Genomic DNA, 18,092 nt, shown 5'->3' on the forward strand with positions numbered 1-18,092 from the left:
CAAGGTCGGAAACTGCAAGTACCGGGAGACCACAGTCGAGAGGAACAGTCCAGTGAGACAGACAAACAGGATGCTTCAGAGGGAGGTCAGGGAAGCTCGTGTGTTTACACAGAAGAGGGCAGACAACCGTGGAGAGGGCACGTCTGATACAGGATCCAACAGAGAAGAATATCTAACCCGAGCTGCCAGACCTGGGATTCCTGGCCAAATGCAATCGGGACCATGTCCTTCCCATCCTTTAGTTTCCAAACTCATGACAATACCCAGAATATTATGCGCAGAGGAGAGCACGAGGCCCAGTCTGGCCATGTATCCTCACGTCTGTATGAAGTACTGGCTGATTTGCAGGACGATTCACCATCTGCCCAACAGGCAGCTGGTACAAAATGGTAGTGACTCAAAAATGAACTGTACTGTCTGGAGCATCTAGACATTTACACCACTAATCTGAGTGAGCAATGCTTCTTAAACCCATTTATTTACTGGCAGTCCTGTTAATATCTTTTCTTTTTACTTTGGATGGAAACAGCTTTGGTGGATTTGGAGACAAATTACTTTATAGCATGACTATTACACCTGCTGGAATGAAATAGGAACAGATCCAGTAAAACACTGACCCTCTATTCTCATGAGATATTCTCGTCTGTTCTGTCTGAAGAGATCTGTTTGGCAGATTGGGATTGGACCAACATGCTGTTCCAATGACCCCCAGTCAGGTGTGTTCTGATATACTGACAGCTACATTTGCTCGATGCTTACCTTAATCAATCGAGTTTGGCTGATGACACATGGGAGGCTGTACAGCTGGTGCACAAATGCTTTCAATTCATGAACAGTCAGCTTTGTCCGAGTCTTTCCACCTTCTGGTTTATGTCTAAAATACAGCAACAAAATAAAGGCAGTTATCACAAGTTTGTATTCAAAATGTTGAAGGGTTTTCGGTTTATAGAAATTTCCAGCCTTGTTCCACAAACAGCAATACCCATGGGTTCTTGCAGTCCAACCCATCCTCATGTGGCCTTTATCTGCAGTCTGTATTCAATAGCATGTTGCTGGTACCAGGATCAGGGATACATGAACGTTTATATTATTGGTCTCAACAAATGGTGAGCTGCCACATACTCTTGCATCAAGATTACGGGCAGAGAGAGCGAGCGGGGAGGAATCGATGGGCAGCGAGGAGCGGGGAGAAATTGGTGGGTGGCAAGGAGCATCCAACTCCCCACCCTCACACACTGTACCCCATCCAACTCCCCACCCCCTCACACACACACACTGTACCCCATCCCTCTCCCCATCCTCACACACACTGTACCCCATCCCTCTCCCCATCCTTACACACACTGTACCCCATTCAACTCCCCACCCCCTCTCACAAACACACTGTACCCCATCCCTCTCCCCATCCTCACACACACTGTACCCCATCCAATGGGTATTGGTGAGGCCACACCTGGAGTACTGCATACAGTTTTGGTCTCCGTACTTAAGGAGGGATATACTTGCATTGGAGGCTGCTCAGAGAAGGTTGATTCCGGAGCTGAGGGGGTTGACTTATGAAGAAAGATTGGGCAGGTTGGGCCTATACTCACTAGAGTGCAGAAGAATGAGAGGTGATCGCATCGAAACATATGATAATGAGGGGGCTTGACAAGGTGGATGCAGAGAGGATATTTCCACTCATAGGGGAAACTAAAATCAGGGGACATAATCTCAGAATAAAGGGCCACCCATTTAAAACTGAAATGAGGAGGAATTTCTTCTCTCAGAGGGTTGTAAATCTATGGAATTCTCTGCCCCAGAGAGCTGTGGAGGCTGGGTCATTGCATAAATTTAAGGCGGAGATAGACAGGTGTTTGAGCAATAAGAGAGTGAAGGGTTATGGGGAGCGGACAGGGAAGTGGAGCTGAGTCCATGATCAGATCAGCCATGATCTTATTGAATGGCGGAGCAGGCTCGAGGGGACAAATGGCTGACTCCTGCTCCTATTTCTTATGTTCTTATATACTCCCCACCTTCTCACACACGCACATACACAGTACTCCATCCAACTCCCTATTCCTTCTCCCATTTTCCCTTCCCACCAATGTCATCCATTTAATTCTTCCCTCTCCCTTTCATTGTCATCCATTAACTCCTCCCTCTTTCCTTCGCCACCATCCATTTGCCCCTTCAACTCCCATCCATTCCCTGCTCAGTTCCATTGCAATTTGAATCCAGAGAATGCAAACGAGCAGCCCCGTCAGCAGCACTCCCAGCGCGAATGGGAAGGATTATGTGCCGCACTCTCTGTACTTGTGCTGAAACTGGCCCGAAACGGAAATGGGAAGCTAGTTCGGTGCACCAGCACCTGGACTTGGGTTGGAGCAGGACTAAGAGAATAGGTGCGTGCAGCTTTGTAGCAAATACAGAAACGCTGACCCGAACCACAAATGCATACATGCACATCATGTGCCAGTTTGTATTCTCCGTGTAAAATTCTACAGCACTTCTGTTCCCTCATCATAAATACTTCTTTACCCTAAATATCCTTCACACAATTATCTTTACCTGTCTAACCTCCCAGTGCCCAAAGATCACAAATGGAACAAATTACAGGGATCAGATTCTTGATCGACCAGCTGCAATGGAACAATGTGATCAAGAGAGGAACACAGAAAAGGGGGTGGGGGGAGGGACAGTTTCGGGACTTTCTGCAGAACACCATGTCAAACTTTGATCGTAAAGCACAAGGAGTACTCCCTCATGTCGGGCTGCTTACCTATTGCGCTGCTTTCTGCTGATGAGTAGTTGGGCAATAGAAGCACAAGTCTCTGCCTCTTTCACAGCTGCACGCAACTGCCGCACCAGGTCATTCTCAGGGAACTTCTTCTCTTCTGCCTCTTCCAATCGAGTTTTGAGCTCACAAAGATCTGGTCAGGAGCAAGGATAACAGAAAACTCTACTTCAAATCTATAGCAAATGAGCAACTTCCAAATACTCAGACCAAGCCACAAGAGCCTTAAGCATGTTGGATGAAGTGAACCAAGTTTCTTATTCTCTGGGGAGAAGGGAAAAAGGAGAGAGCAGTAACTTTTCTATAATTAGATATGGAGGGGAGATGGAATTACCAGTACCATTTATATATTTATGGCACAGGTGTAACGTCCCAAATCGGGACCTGTCCAAAAACCAGACATTTTTGAGGCGGCCAAGATGGCAACATGGGCAGCAAGGGACGAGGAAACAGGTAAAAAGCAGTGTGCCAGGGAATCGGCGGGCAGCGAGGAGCAGGGGGAAATCGGCGAGCAGGGGGGAATGGGGGAAATCGGCGAGTGGGAAGGAGCAGGGGGGAATCGGCGAGCAGGGTAGAATCGGCGAGTGGGGGGAATCAGCGAGCGGGGGGAAACGGCAAGCGGGGGGGAGGGAAATTGGCGAGCGGGAAGGAGCGGTGGGAATCGGCAAGCGGGGGGAAACGGCAAGCGGGGGGGGGAGAAATTGGCGAGTGGGCAGGAGCGGTGGGAATCGGCGAGCGAGGGGGGAATGGGGGAAATCGGCGAGCGAGGGGGGAGGAGTGGGGGGAAACGCCAAGCGGGGGGGGGCGGGGGAATTGGCGAGCGGGAAAGAGCGGTGGGAATCGGCGATCAGGGTAGAAGCGGCAAGCGGGGGGCATCGACGGGCAGCGAGGAGAAATCGGCGGCGGCAAGAATCGGCGAGCGGGGGAAATCGGTGAGCGGCAAGGAGCGAGGGGGGGGAAATCGGCGAGGAGCAAGAATCGGCAAGGAGCGGAGGGGGAATCGGTGGGCGCGAGGAGCGGGGGAAATCGGCAGTGAGCGGGGTGGGGAGAATCGGCGAGCGGCGAGGAACAGGGGGGAAACGGGCGGGTGTGGGAGGAGCGGTGGGCGGGCGGGGGGAGTGGCCGGCAGGCGGGGAAGAAGCAGCCGGCGGGGTGATCGGCGAGCAGGGAGGAATCGGAGGATGGCAAGGAGCGGGGGGGAATTGGCAGGCGGCGAGAAGTGGGGGGGGGGGGGAAAAAAGAAATCGGCAAGTGGGGAGGAACGGGGGCGGGGGGGAAATCATCGAACAGGGAGGAGCAGGGGGGAATCGGCGAGCGGGGGGGGGGGGGTGGAAATCGGCGAGGGGGCGGAAATCGGCGGGTGGGGGGGGTCCAAAATCTGGCAAAACCCAAATACCGGCACGTAGTCGGTGCCGAGGATTCCGCATGTTGTACTGTACTAACATTTGCAATAGAACCATATTAACCGTACAAATTTGGTTTTGATTGTATTGCTTAACATACTTTCATTGATGTTGTGTTGGGTAGCAGAAACTAACTGAAATTTATATCCCAGGTACAAAAAGAGGGAGTTGCCCCAACCTGATTACATTGATTAATGGGCATGTGCTTCATAGAATCTACAGAACACGAGCCATCCCAAACCTGGTGTCAGCTCATCAAAGGCACTCTTCAATCCCATATCCTCGATCCTTTTATATTCTTCATTACAAATTCTTATCCAATTCCCTTTGTGACAAAGCAATCCAGGATTAATAACTAAGATTTGAAACAAGATCTGCACCCAACCAATCTGTTGACTCCAGAGATGCTGACTGATCTGTTGTGTTTTTCCAACACTTTGTGCTTTCCATAACATTTATAAGACTTAATTATTCTCCTGGGCAATTTTGTGTGTTTACCAAGCTGACCTGGGAAATTGGGTATTCCCCATTTCAGTCAGTAGTGTCAACATCAACCACTCCCAGGGCAGATCCAGCACACATTACATACAGAGCCTGCTTCCTCGACTCCTCCAGCAACAACTACAAGGAGCTCATGTCTTGAAGATTGAGACCAGCTGATCAGCTGCCCCTGCTACCTCCCTTCCTTCCCCTAGTCACCGGGCAAAGCTTCCTCTAGCTTCCCCCCTGCCCTAGCCCTGAACTTGCATCTTTCTCGAGTTTCCCTGTAATCTCCCCTCACGTCCTCTCTGAGCTCATCCTGCCCATGCAACCGACCTCCTGCTCCCTCGACCCTATTCCCACAAAACTACTGGCCACTCAACTTCCTTTCCTGGCTCCCATGTTAGCTGATATTGTTCACTGTTCTCTCTCAAGTGCTGTCCCCCTCTCCTCAAAAAACTAACCCTTGATTACCGTCGTTGCAAACTACCGTCATTACCAACCTCCCTTTCCTCTCCAAAGTCCCTGAAAGTGTTGTCGCCTCCCAAATCCATGCTCATTTTCCCCACAACACTATGTTTGAATCCCTCCAATCAGGTTTCTGCCCCGCCACAGTACCGAAACGGCTCTCCTCAAAGTCACAAATGACATGCTATGTGACTGTGAGAAAGTAACCACTTGTCTGCAGCCTCTGACACGGTTGAGCACTCCATCCTCCTCCAACGCCTCTCCACCACCTTCCAGCTGGGTGGGACTGCACTCGCCTGGTTCCATTCTTATCTATCTAATCGTAGTCAGAGAATCACCTGTAACGGCTTCTCTTCCCGCTCCCGCATCGTTCCCTCAATGATCTATCTTGGCCCCCTCCTATTTCTCATCTACATGTTGCCCTTTGGCGACATCATCTGAAAACACAGTCAGTTTCCGCATGTACGCTGACAACACCCAGCTCGACCTCACCACCACTTCTCTTGACGCCTCCACAGTCTCTAAATTGTCAGACTGCTTGTCCCATATCCAGTTCTGGATGAGCAGAAATTTCCTCCAACTAAATATTGGGCAGACCGAAGCCACCATCTTTGGTCCCCGCCATAAACTCCGTTCCCTTGCCACCGACTCCATCCCTCTCCCTGGCCACTGTGAGGCAGACCAGACTGTTCGCAACCTTGCCTTTGTTACCTCCAAACTTGACTTTTCCAAAGCACGCCTGGCTGGCCTCCCACGTTCTACCCTCCATAAACTGGAGGTCATTTAAAACTCGGCTGCACGTGTCCTAACTCACATGAAGTCCTGCTCACCGATCTACATTGGCTCCTGGCTATGCAACGCCTCGATCTTAAAATTCTCATCCTTATTTTCAAATCCTCCACGGCCTTTCCCCTCCCCATCTCTAATCTCCTCCAGCCCCACAATCCTCCGAGATATCTGCACTCTTCCAATTCTGGCCTCTTGAGAATCCCCAATATTAAATCGTTCCACCATTGGTGGCCGTGCCTTCAGCTGCCTAGGCCCCAAGCTCTGGAACTCCCTCCCTAAATTTGTTCGCATCTCTTCCTCTCTTTCCTCCTTTAAGATACTCCTTAAATCCTACCTCTTTGACCAAGCTGTTGGTCATCTGCAATAATATCTCATGTGGCTCGGTGTTTGCTTTATAACGCTCCTGAAGGGCACTGGGATATTTACTTATTTAAAGGCACTTTATAAATACAAGTTGTTGTTGTTGCGTTTCTAATATACAGAGTTCCGATGCAGAGAATTGGAGGGTTGCAAATATTACACCTCTGTTCAAAAAGGGGGAGAGTGATTAACCCGTTAACTACAGGCCAATCAGGCTATCAGTGGTGGGAGAATTACTAGTTACCATAATCCGGAACAAAGTTAATTGTCACTTGGAAGAACATGCGTTAATAAATCACAGCCAACATGGATTTGTTGAAGACAAACTTGACTATGTTCTTCAATTCAATAATGGAGGATCGACGAAGGTAGCGTGGTTGTGTATACGGACTTTCAGAAGGCATTTGATAAATTGGCACATAATAAACTGGAAGCAAAAGTGATGTCCATGAGATTAAAGGGGCAGGGGCTGCGTGGATACAAAATCGGCGTAGGGACAGAAAGTGGAGAATAGTGGTGATCAGCTATTTTCCAGACTGGGCGGAAGTATATAGTGCTGTCCCCCAGGCTCTTTTTGATATTATATTAAAGACCTTGACTTGAGTATAAAGGGGATAATACCAAAGTTTGCAGATGACACAAAGCTTGGAAATGTATTAAAGATAGTGAGGAAGATAGTGGCAGACATCAGGAGGACACAGACAGACTGGTGAAATGGCAGATGGAATTTAACAGAGAAGTGTGAAGTGATGCATTTCAGAAGGAAGAATGAGGAGAGGCAATATAAACTAAAGGGTACAATGCTAAAGGGGGTGCAGGAGTAGAGAGACCTGGGGTGTACGTACACAAATCTTTGAAGGTGGCAAGACAAGTTGAGAAAGTTGTTCAAAAAATAAATGAGATCCTTGGCTTTATAAACAAAGGCATAAAGTACAAAAGCAAGGAGGTTACGCTAAACCTTTATAAACCCCACTGATTAGGCCTCAGCTGGAGGATTGTGGCCAATTCTGGGCACCGCACCTTGGAAAGGATGCAGAGATTTACCAGAATGACACCGGGAAGAAGAACTTCAGTTATGTGGCGAGACTAGAGAAACTGGGACTGTTCTCTTTAGAGTAATCTACATTGCCCCATCACACACTCCCAGGGTAGGTACATCACGGGTGAAAAACCGAGTAAAGCTCCCTCTTCATTGCCCCAAACACTCCCAGGGTGGGTACAGCACGGGTTAGATACAGAGTAAAGCTCCCTCCACATTGCCCCAAACACTCCCAGGGCAGGTACAGCACAGGTCAAATACCAGAGTAAAGCTCCCTCGACATTGCCCCAAACACTCCAGGGCAGGTACAGCACAATTCAGCACAGAATAAAACTTCATCTACTTTAAGACAATAACTGTACCACAGAAATCTCAGTTTACTTAAATGTGGCCTCTCCATTAGTTTTTAATTTAGCATTACAAATGGGCAATTTCTGTACATGGGAACCACATCTCCCTCTTCAGCAACTATACGATGATTACCCAAATTCACTTCACATAGGATCCTTATCTCTTCTTTGTGACTTGATTTTAAATCCAAGTTCCGGAGGGGCATGAACAATGTCCATCCAACTCACTACATCACCCAATCTTTCTTGCCCTCGCAAAAAACTTGCCACAAATGCCATTAACTATTGTACACACAAAAGTAATCTTTCAATAGAGTTGTGAGCTAAAGGCTTAACTCTTCCACCATACTGTGCTGAAACTCTTCCTTGGGCAGGTCACTGCTAGAATTAAATAGTGAACTGATTTACTGCACAATGTGCTCGCACACAAGCACGGCCCGAGTAACAAACATTCCAAGTTCAGAGAACGGAGAATAAAGATCAGATGGTAGAAGATAACATTAATGCAGTAACTTCCCAATTTGGGGAGTGGGGTGTCACACTGAGCAGGAAGGGGAGCAGTGGAAGTGGCTAAAGACTTTGTCTTTAAGGATGATTTTGAAGGTGAGGTGTGAGATTCAGATTTCAATCTATATATACCAAGGTAAAAAGTGATCCCAACACCAACCCCGAGTGTACACCACTTCCAACCTTTCTTCAAACCAAGCAAGATCCATTTACCCTAACTGTTCCCTGTCCATCAACAAACTTGCTACCTGTGCTGCTACATTTCCCCTTGTACCATATGCTTCACAGAGTGTAGGCCATTCAGCCTCGAGCCTGTTGCACCATTCTATTTGATGATGGTTGATCTGTACCGTTCACTCATATCTCTGGATACCCTGAACAAATAAAAATCTGCTCATCTTACTCTAGAGAATTTCACCCACAGCCTTTGAGGGGGCCGGGGGGGGGGGGGAAAGAGTGTTGCAGATTTCTACTGCTACCCTTTGTGCGAAAAAGTGCTTTATGATTTCGTTCCTGAATGGACGAGTTTTCTACATTTAAGATTGTCCCTCTGGTCCTGCACTGCCCCACTAGAGGCCATCTATATCAACCCGATTGGATACTTTCATTATATTAAACACCTCGAGTGGATCACACCCCCCCGCCCTACCCCCCCACCCCCCGCAACCCTAGAAATGCAAGGGAATACAACCCAAATTTATGCAATCGATCTTCATAATTTAACCCTTTACGATCTGCAATCATTCTGGTGACTCTGCGCTGCACCCCCTACAATGCCAATATATCCTTCTGGGGGGCGGGACAAAAAAAAACAGAATACAGTGCTCCACAGACAGGGTTTGACCATGGAGAGTGACACAGTTAATTCAGAGACTAGGGTCCTGAACGTAAAGAAAGGTAACTTCGATGGTATGAGACATAAATTGGCTAGGATAAACTGGCGAATGATACTTAAAGGGTTGACGGTGGATAGGCAATGGCAGACATTTAAAGATCACATGGATGAACTTCAACAATTGTACATCCCTGTCTGGAGTAAAAATAAAACGGGGAAGGTGGCTCAACCGTGGCTAACAAGAGAAATTAAGGATAGTGTTAAATTCAAGGAAGAGGCATATAAATTGGCCAGAAAAAGCAGCAAACCTGAGCACGAGGAGAAATTTAGAATTCAGCAGAGGAGGACTAAGGGTTTAATTAGGAGGAGGAAAATAGAGTATGAGAGGAAGCTTGCAGGGGACATAAAAACTGACTACAAAAGCTTCTATAGATATGTGAAGAGAAAAAGATTAGTGAAGACAAACGTAGGTCCCTTGCAGTCAGAATCAGGTGAATTTATAATGGGGAACAAGAAAATGGCAGACCAATTGAACAGATAGATTGGTTCTGTCTTTACTAAGGAAGACACAAATAACCTCCCTAAAATACTAGGGGACCGAGGGTCTAGCGAGGAGGAGGAACTGAAGGAACTCCTTATTAATCAGAAAATGGTGTTAGGGAAATTGATGAGATTGAAGGCCGATAAATCCCCAGGGCCTGATAGTCTGCATCCCAGAGTACTTAAGGAAGTGGCCCTAGAAATAGTAGATGCATTGGTGGTCATTTTCCAACATTCCATGGACTCTGGATCAGTTCCTATGGATTGGAGGGTAGCTAATGTAACCCCACTTTTTAAAAAAGGAGGGAGAGAGAAAACAGGGAATTATAGACCGGTTAGCCTGACATCGGTAGTGGAGATAATGCTGGAATCAATTATTAAAGATGTAATAGCAGTGCATTTGCAAAGTAGTGACAGGATCGGTCCAAGTCAGTATGGATTTATGAAAGGGAAATCATGCTTGACAAATCTTCTAGAATTTTTTGAGGATGTCACTAGTAGAGTGGATAAGGGAGAACCAGTGGATGTGGTGTATTTGGACTTTCAAAAGGCTTTTGACAAGGTTCCACACAAGGGATTAGTGTGCAAAATTAAGTCACATGGTATTGGGGGTAATGTACTGATGTGGATAGAGAATTGGTTGGCAGACAGGAAGCAGAGAATGGGAATAAATGATCCTTTTCAGAACGGCAGGCAGTAACTAGTGGGGTACCGCAAGGGTCAGTGCTGGGACCCCAGCTATTTACAATATAAAATCATGATTTAGATGAAGGAATTGAATGCAATATCTCCAAATTTGCAGATAACACTAAACTGGGTGGCAGTGTGAGCTATGAGGAGGATGCTAAGAGGCTGCAGGGTGACTTGGACAGGTTAGGTGAGTGGGCAAATGCATGGCAGATGCAGTATAATGTGGATAAGTGTGAGGTTATCCACTTTGGTGGCAAAAACAGGAAGGCAGATTATCTGAATGGTGACAGATTAATAAAAGGGGAGGTGCAACGAGACCTGGGTGTCATGGTACATCAATCATTGAAAGTAGGCATGCAGATACAGCAGGCAGTAAAGAAAGCAAATGGCATGTTGGCCTTCATAGTGAGAGGATTTGAGTATAGGAGCAGGGAGATCTTACTGCAGTTGTACAGGGCCTTGGTGAGGCCACACCTTAAGTATTGTGTGCAGTTTTGGTCTCCTAATCTGAGGAGTCATTCTTGCTACTGAGGGAGTGCAGCGAAGGTTCACCAGACTGATTCCCGGAATGGCAGGACTGACATATGAAGAAAAACTGGATAGACTCGGCTTATATTCACTGGAATTTAGAAGAATGAGAGGGGATCTCATAGAAGCATATAAAATTCTGAGGGGATTGGACAGGTTAGATGCAGGAAAAATGTTCCTGATGTTGGGGAAGTCCAGAACCAGGGGTCACAGTCTAAGGATAAGGGGTAAGCCATATAGGACCAAGATGAGGAGAAACTTTTTCACCCAGAGAGTTGTGAACCTATGGAATTCTCTACCACAGAGTTGTTGAGGCCAGTTCATTGGATATATTCAAAAGGGAGTTAGACATGGCCCTTACAGCTAAAGGGATCAGCGGGTATGGAGAGAAAACAGGAATGGGGTACTGAGGTTGCATGATCAGCCACGATCATATTGAATGGTGGTGCAGGCTCGAAGGGCTGAAAGGCCTACTCCTGCACCTACTTTCTAAGTTTCTAATACAATTGAAGTCTAACTTCCACCCCTCTGTCTTCCAGCCCCCTTGAGATAAAGACCAGCTTTCCCTTCGCCCTGTTTACTTTGTATCTGTGCACGAGCTTTAAGTGATTTGTGTACATGGGCACCTAAATCCCTTCACTTCTCCAAAGTTCCTAGACTCTTGCCATTGAGAAAATTTATCTTTCTCTAATCCGGTGGATGACCTCACAATTTCTCACACTGAACTTCATCTGCCACAATTTTGTCTACTCACTTAGTCTGTCCATGTCCCTTTGTAACTTCCTGCTCCCAGCTAAACAACTTATTGTGTTTCTCAACTTAATGTCATCTGCAAACGTCTATATACAATTCTGTGTTCCTTCATCCAAGACATAAATATATATGGTGAAGAGCTCAGGCCCTAGTACAGATCCCTGGGAAATACCTTCGTCACATCCCCAGAATCAGAGCACATTCTCTATCTGTTTCCTATCTTCCAATCAATTACCAACCCATGTCACAAGATTACCTCTATTTCCATGTGCTTTTAATTTTGCTGATAATCTCTCGGAAGCAACTTTATCAAATGCCTTCTCCGATAGACTCCCCTGTCCAACATGCTGGTTAACTCCTCAAAAATATTTAGATTAGTCAGGCATGACCTAACCTTCACAAATCCATGTTGGTCTCTTTGATCAGCTGATAATTGTGCAATTGCTCAGTCACTCTGTCTCTAATGATACATTGAAGTAACATCCCTACAATTGATATTAAACTGACTAGTCTTAATTACGTGGTTTCCCCCTCCCTTCCTGCTTAAATAATGGCTGCCATTTGCACTTTTCCAATCCTGAATCTAGCAAGCTTTGAAAAATTATGACTAATGCCATTCAAATCATTGCGCAAGTGCAGTTTTTGCACGGAAAAGCAGGCAAGCCGAGATCCCCTGAAGACAACAACTTGTATTTATATAGCGCCTTTAACATAGTGAAGCATTCCAAGGCGCTTCACAGGAGTATTAGGAGATAAAAATTTGACACCGAGCCGCACAAAGAAATTAATTCAGGAGCTTGGTCAAAGAGGGAGGTTTTAAGGAGCGTATTGAAGGAGGTAGAGAGGTTTAGGGAGGGAGTTCAGAGCTTGGGGCCCAGGCAACAGAAGGCGCGGCCACCGATGGTTGAGCAATTTTCATCAAGGATGCTCATAGGGCAGAATGAGAGGAGTCAGGGGGGGGCGGAGGAGGGGGGTGGCTGGAGATTACAGAGATAGGGAGGGGCGAGGCCATGGAGGGATTTGAAAATAAGGATGAGAATTTGAAATCAAGGCATTGCTTGACTGGAAGCCAATGTAGGTCCACGTAGCCTTCTCAGGCACAGCTCTTGGACATATCTAGAAAGGTGACACTAACACCATACAACCCTACACTGTACACCCACCCCTACACTGTACATACACCCAGCCCTACACTATACACCCATCCCTACAGTGTACATACACCCAGCCCTACACTGTACACCCACTTCTACACTGTACACCCATCCCTACAGTGTACATACACCCATCCCTACAGTGTACATACACCCAGCCCTACACTGTACACCCATCCCTAGTGTACATACACCTAGCCCAAACACTGTACACCCAGCCCAAACAATGTACACCCAGCCCAAACACTGTACTTTCACTGTACACCCACCCTAACACTATACAACCTTACACTGGACCCCCACCCCTACACTATACAATCTTACCCTGTACACCCTGTTGGGTGGGCCAGGTCTTGTGCATGCAGGACCCCTCACTGCTTGTCTACTCAGAAGCCCTCCTGCATGTTGCGACCTCTGCTGCTGCTGATCCTGTTTCTCCTCCTCGTCCCCCTCCTGCGCCAGTAACACACAGCCTGATCGCCGCCTATCATAAGCTCTTGCTACTTATTCAGGGTGAGCAAGCAAGACAAAACATCACAAATAAGCAATAGGAAAGTGACAAATCACTGCGACTCCAACAAACTCATTAGCATACAGATGGCAATGATCTGAGTGCCTGGAGCTCGTGACTTCTTCATATCCAGCAGCCTATGCCTCTGGAATCAATCCTACTAACTTTTACCTTGCGGGTTCGTCGATAGGTTGGACTGCGTGTTTTTGATTAATATCGCATTGACGTCCTAATTTGATCAAATGACCCCCCATTTCTATGTATTCATGAGGAGCCCACCTGGAATCAGTGCGGTTAAAATGGCATCATGCACAAAGTGGGCAGCAATGGGGTGGTAAGTACATTAGTGTTATTTCTACTGCTTGTCGACCCCGTCCCTGCCTAGGGAGGGAGTTAACCCCCCCCCCCCCCCAATCACTCTGAGTCACTGGAACTGTCCAATCGATACAGAGTGCCCAGGCACCTGCAACACCCAGCTCCCTCTACTGCCGCTGTGTATGGTCACCATCTCTCTTTCTAGCCTGCCTCTTGGCTGATCACATTCATTGACACCAAGGATCAGCCTTGTGTCTCGGCACTGTCTCAAACACTTGACTGTCTCTCTTATGTTTCGGTGATTAGAACTGGACACCTTTCATTGAGTACGTGGTGCTTATTTTTCCATCCTTTGTGCAGTACTTGATGCTGGTTCATGTTAAATATTTGCCATTGTCCTGCCCACTTGTATATTTTATGCCACTCATTCTGCAATACGAGCTGTTTTCTCCGATTCTACTTGCTAGTTTAGTATCATTTGCAAATCTAACCAATTTACATTGAGTTTCTGAGTCCAAGTCACTGATGTAAACTAGAAACAGTAATGATTTCAACACTGATGCCTGGAGTATCCTGGTCAATACTTTCCCCACACTGAAAACTCCTCCAAAAATAGACATTGTTTTCTATCCTTACATCAATTCCCAAAATGTAATCTGAATTCTGATGCGCTGAGTTTAACTGAAAGCCTTTTATGTGGAATGCCTTCTGAAGTCTTGGCACATGTTGCAGCACTTTCTGCTGTCTGTGTAGGATGCAACCTACTCAAAGAGTTCAAGGACATTGGTCGAGTAGGATCTCGCCAACCCTCTCCCCACCCAACTTCATATTGACGGTTTACCAGGCTATTATTACACAAGAATTAGGAGGCCATTCGGCCTGCTCTGCCATTCAATATGATCATTGCTGATCTTCAACCTCAACTCCACTTTCCCGCCCTATCCCCATATCCCTCAATTCCTCTGGAGTCCAAAAACCTATCGATCTCAGCCTTGAATATACTCAGGGACTGAGCAGCCACAGCACTTTGGGTGAGAGAACTCCAAAGATTCACAACCCTGCATGAGGAGATTCCTCCTCATCTCAGTTTTAAAAGGCCGGCCCCTTATTCAGACTATGCCTCCTAGTTCTAGACTCTCCATCAGCAGCTACCCTGTCTTGCCGCTCAGAATCTTGTATGTTTAAATAAGACTGCCTCTCATTCTTCTAAACTCGAGTATAGGCCCAATGTACTCAATCTCTCCTCATCGCTCACCTTTTTCTCTCCAGGGGTCAATCGAGTGAATCTACATTGCACCGCCTCCAAGGCAAGTATATCCTTCCTTAATTGAACAGATAATCCTCATGTTCACTTCCAATAATTGAATCAATTACTTGGGTTTATAGATGCTCATGTTGGTTTTATCACCCGTGTTGATTATGGGTACACGTTTGGCCTGTTTCTGATCCAGTGACTCCCCCATAACCATCATCAGTGCTTCACAAATATCTTTCCTAGTCTCACAGCTCTTTAGCCCATCTCCAAGTTCTTATTTTTGCCCAAGGTTGTGTGTGTTTGGGGAAGTCATATTGTTCACATTTTACCTCGAGAATGACTGACACAAATTAGTAGCAATGAGAAACATGCAGCCTACCATTGGTCAAGAGATATTGCGTGACATGTAACTGGGAGAATGGGCAAAAAAAAGTGTATTCATAAAGTGCAGGAAGGAAACTATAAAAAATACACACCTTTCTTGTGATTAAGTTCCGCTTCCAAGGCTTCTCTCACTTTACCCACCCAGGTGTCATATGACTGGGCTCGCTCTTTTACACCATAAAGCATTGCTGGAAGCCCATCCAGTGTGTAACGGTACCTAGTGTTGGTGAGAGAGAAAACGCTTCAGCATCTTTACACCGAGTGTATATTACCATTCCTTATTTTTCTTGCCAATGTGCATCACCTCAAATATTTCTACATCTACCACCATTGCACTAACCAGTCCATGTCCTTCTCAAGACTTGAACAGCTCTCCCTGCTGTTTATCAACCTTACTTTTATGCCATCAGCAAATCTCCTTATACCCAAGTCCAAATCATCTATGTTTCTCCAAATCAAAAGTGGAGCTGGCACGGACCTCCAACCCTTCTACATTCTGAGCAACATCCATTAGCTTGAACCATTACGCAAGAGGGTAAGAAAAGGTTTACAAGAATGGTTCCAGAGATGAGGGATTACAGTTATGTGTGGATAGACTGGAGAAGCTGAGGTTGTTCCCCTTAGAGCACAGAAGGCTAAGAGGAGATTTTACGGAGGTGTTTAAATTTATGAAGGGTTTAGATAGATTAAATAAAGAGAAATTGTTTCCAATGGCTGAAGGGTTGATAACAAGACAGCACAGATACAAGGTGATTGGTTAAATTAGAGGCGACATGAGGGAAAACATTTTTACGCAATGAGGGGTTCAGATTTGGAATGCACTGCCTGATAGGGTGGTAGATAGATTCAATAATAGCCTTCAAAAGGCAATCAGAGAAATACTTGGAGAAATAAATTGCAGGAATATGGGGAAACAGTGGGACGAAAGACCCGACAGACTCGATGGGCTGAATGGCCTCCGGATGTGCTGCACTATTCCAGGATCAACTTTCTTTCCATCTTGCACCATTTCATCTTGTACCATGTATCATAATGTTCGTAACAAGCATCCACCTTATTGGATGCCTTCTGAAAATCCATTTATGCCACAACTGTATTCCCTTTATCTATCAACAACTTGCACTTTTTAGCACTGTTGATGAAAAAATTACCATGAAAGCTGCCAACCGTCATAGAAACCCAACTCAATGACAAATGTTCTTCGGAGAAGAGAATCTGCTATCCCTACATGTGATGCCGGTCTGTAATGTGGCTAACTCAGTGCCCTCACGGCAACTAGGCATGTGCAATAAATGCATCCTTGCCAGCCTCACCCACATCTCAAAATAGTTCGATTTTTAAAAAGCCCAAGGTGCTTCAAAGAAACAGAAGGAAGGAATGCATAGCTGGAGAGATGGTGCAGGAGGGAGGGCTTTAGATTCCTGAGGCATTGGGACTGTTTCTGGGGGAGGTGGGACCTGTACAAGCCGGACGGATTGTACCTCAACAGGACCGGGACCAATATCCTCGCGGAGGGGTTTGCTAGTGCTGTTGGGGAGGGTTTAAGCTAGCTTGGCAGGGGGATGGGAACCTGAAAGTACATAACATAAGAATTAACAGGAGTAGGCCATCTAGCCCCTCGAGCCTGCTCCGCCATTCAATAAGATCATGGCTGATCTGTAGATTTAGAAGGGAGAGAAATGAAAGGCAGAAAATTAGTAAGCGAGTTTGGAAGGCAGAGGAAACAAAGGCTAGAAATTAGACAACATGGGAGTTTAGCATAGATTTCAGGGAATAAGGCAGATATGCTGAGAGCACAGTTGGAAGTACGATATTATAGCTATTGCTGAGACATGGCTTAAAGAAGGGTGGGTATGGCAGCTCAACATTCCTGGTTACATGGTTTTCAGATGGGATAGAGATGGGGTAAAAAAAGGAGGGGGGGATTACAGTATAGATTAAATAAATTATTACAGCTGTAAGGAGGAATGATATGTTAGAAGGATCATCAAATGAGGCCATATGGGTAGAACTGTAGAACAAAAAAAGGACGATCACACTGATGGAGTGCACTATAGACCACCAAACAGTCAGAGGGAGATAGAAGAGCAAATATGTAGGCACATTTCTGAGAAGGACAAATACAGTAAGGCAGTAATGGGCAGGGGATTTAACTGGGATAGAAACATTGTGAAAGGTATAGAGGGAGCAGAATTCTTAAAATGCATTGACAACTTTTTTAGCCAGTATGCAGCAAGCCCAACAAGAGAGGGGGCGGTTCTGGACTTGTTTTTAGGGAATGAAGCTGGGCAGGTGGAAGGGGTATCAGTGGGAGAGCATCTGTTCTCACAAAGAGATGGACAATGCAGACATTGCAACAGCAAGAAAGAGTGTGAAATATTAAATTAAATAAACATAGAGAGAGAGGAAGTAATAAAGGGTTTAACATCTTTGAAAACGGATAACTCCCCAGGCCTGGATGAAATGTATCCCAGGCTGTTAAGAGAAAATAGCCTTGCATTTATATAGCACCTTTCACGACCACTGGACATCCAAAAGCGCTTTACAGCCATTGAAGTACTTTTGGAGTGCAGTCACTGTTGTAATGTGGGAAAAGCAAGAGAGGATATCTGTCACTATTATCCTCCCTGGTGTGGTGTCGGAGGACTGCTAACATTGTACCATTATACCTCCCGGAATCACAGTGCGGATTTCGTTCCCTACGGGGCACAACGGACATGATTTTTGCAGCGCAACAGCTACAGGAAAAATGTAGGGAGCAGCGCCAGCCCTTATACATGGCTTTCTTCGATCTTACAAAGACCTTTGACACTCAATCACAAGGGTCTATGGGACGTCCTCCTTCGTTTCGGATGCCCCCAAAAGTTCGCCAGCATCCTTCGCCTGCTCCACGACGACATGCAGGCCGTGAGCCTTACCAACGGATCCATTACAGACCCAATCCACGTCCGGACT

At 46.3% G+C, this 18,092-nt stretch overlaps 1 protein-coding gene across 2 annotated transcripts in view; it reads right to left on the minus strand.

The window, feature by feature from the left end:
- The window catches only part of kdm5a (lysine demethylase 5A), a 316,406-nt gene that overhangs the window by 162,532 nt on the left and 135,782 nt on the right, over positions 1 to 18,092 (minus strand). For both annotated transcript variants that reach the window (XM_070900728.1, XM_070900727.1), the window contains exons 16-18: positions 15,230 to 15,354; positions 2,762 to 2,912; positions 760 to 874 (exon numbers count right to left, since the gene is read on the minus strand). In XM_070900728.1, the coding sequence (XP_070756829.1) occupies positions 760 to 874; positions 2,762 to 2,912; positions 15,230 to 15,354 (391 nt within the window). The remainder of the gene's footprint in view (positions 1 to 759; positions 875 to 2,761; positions 2,913 to 15,229; positions 15,355 to 18,092) is intronic.

Source organism: Pristiophorus japonicus, chromosome 15, assembly GCF_044704955.1.
Source record: "Pristiophorus japonicus isolate sPriJap1 chromosome 15, sPriJap1.hap1, whole genome shotgun sequence".
Taxonomy (NCBI): Eukaryota; Metazoa; Chordata; class Chondrichthyes; family Pristiophoridae; genus Pristiophorus; species Pristiophorus japonicus.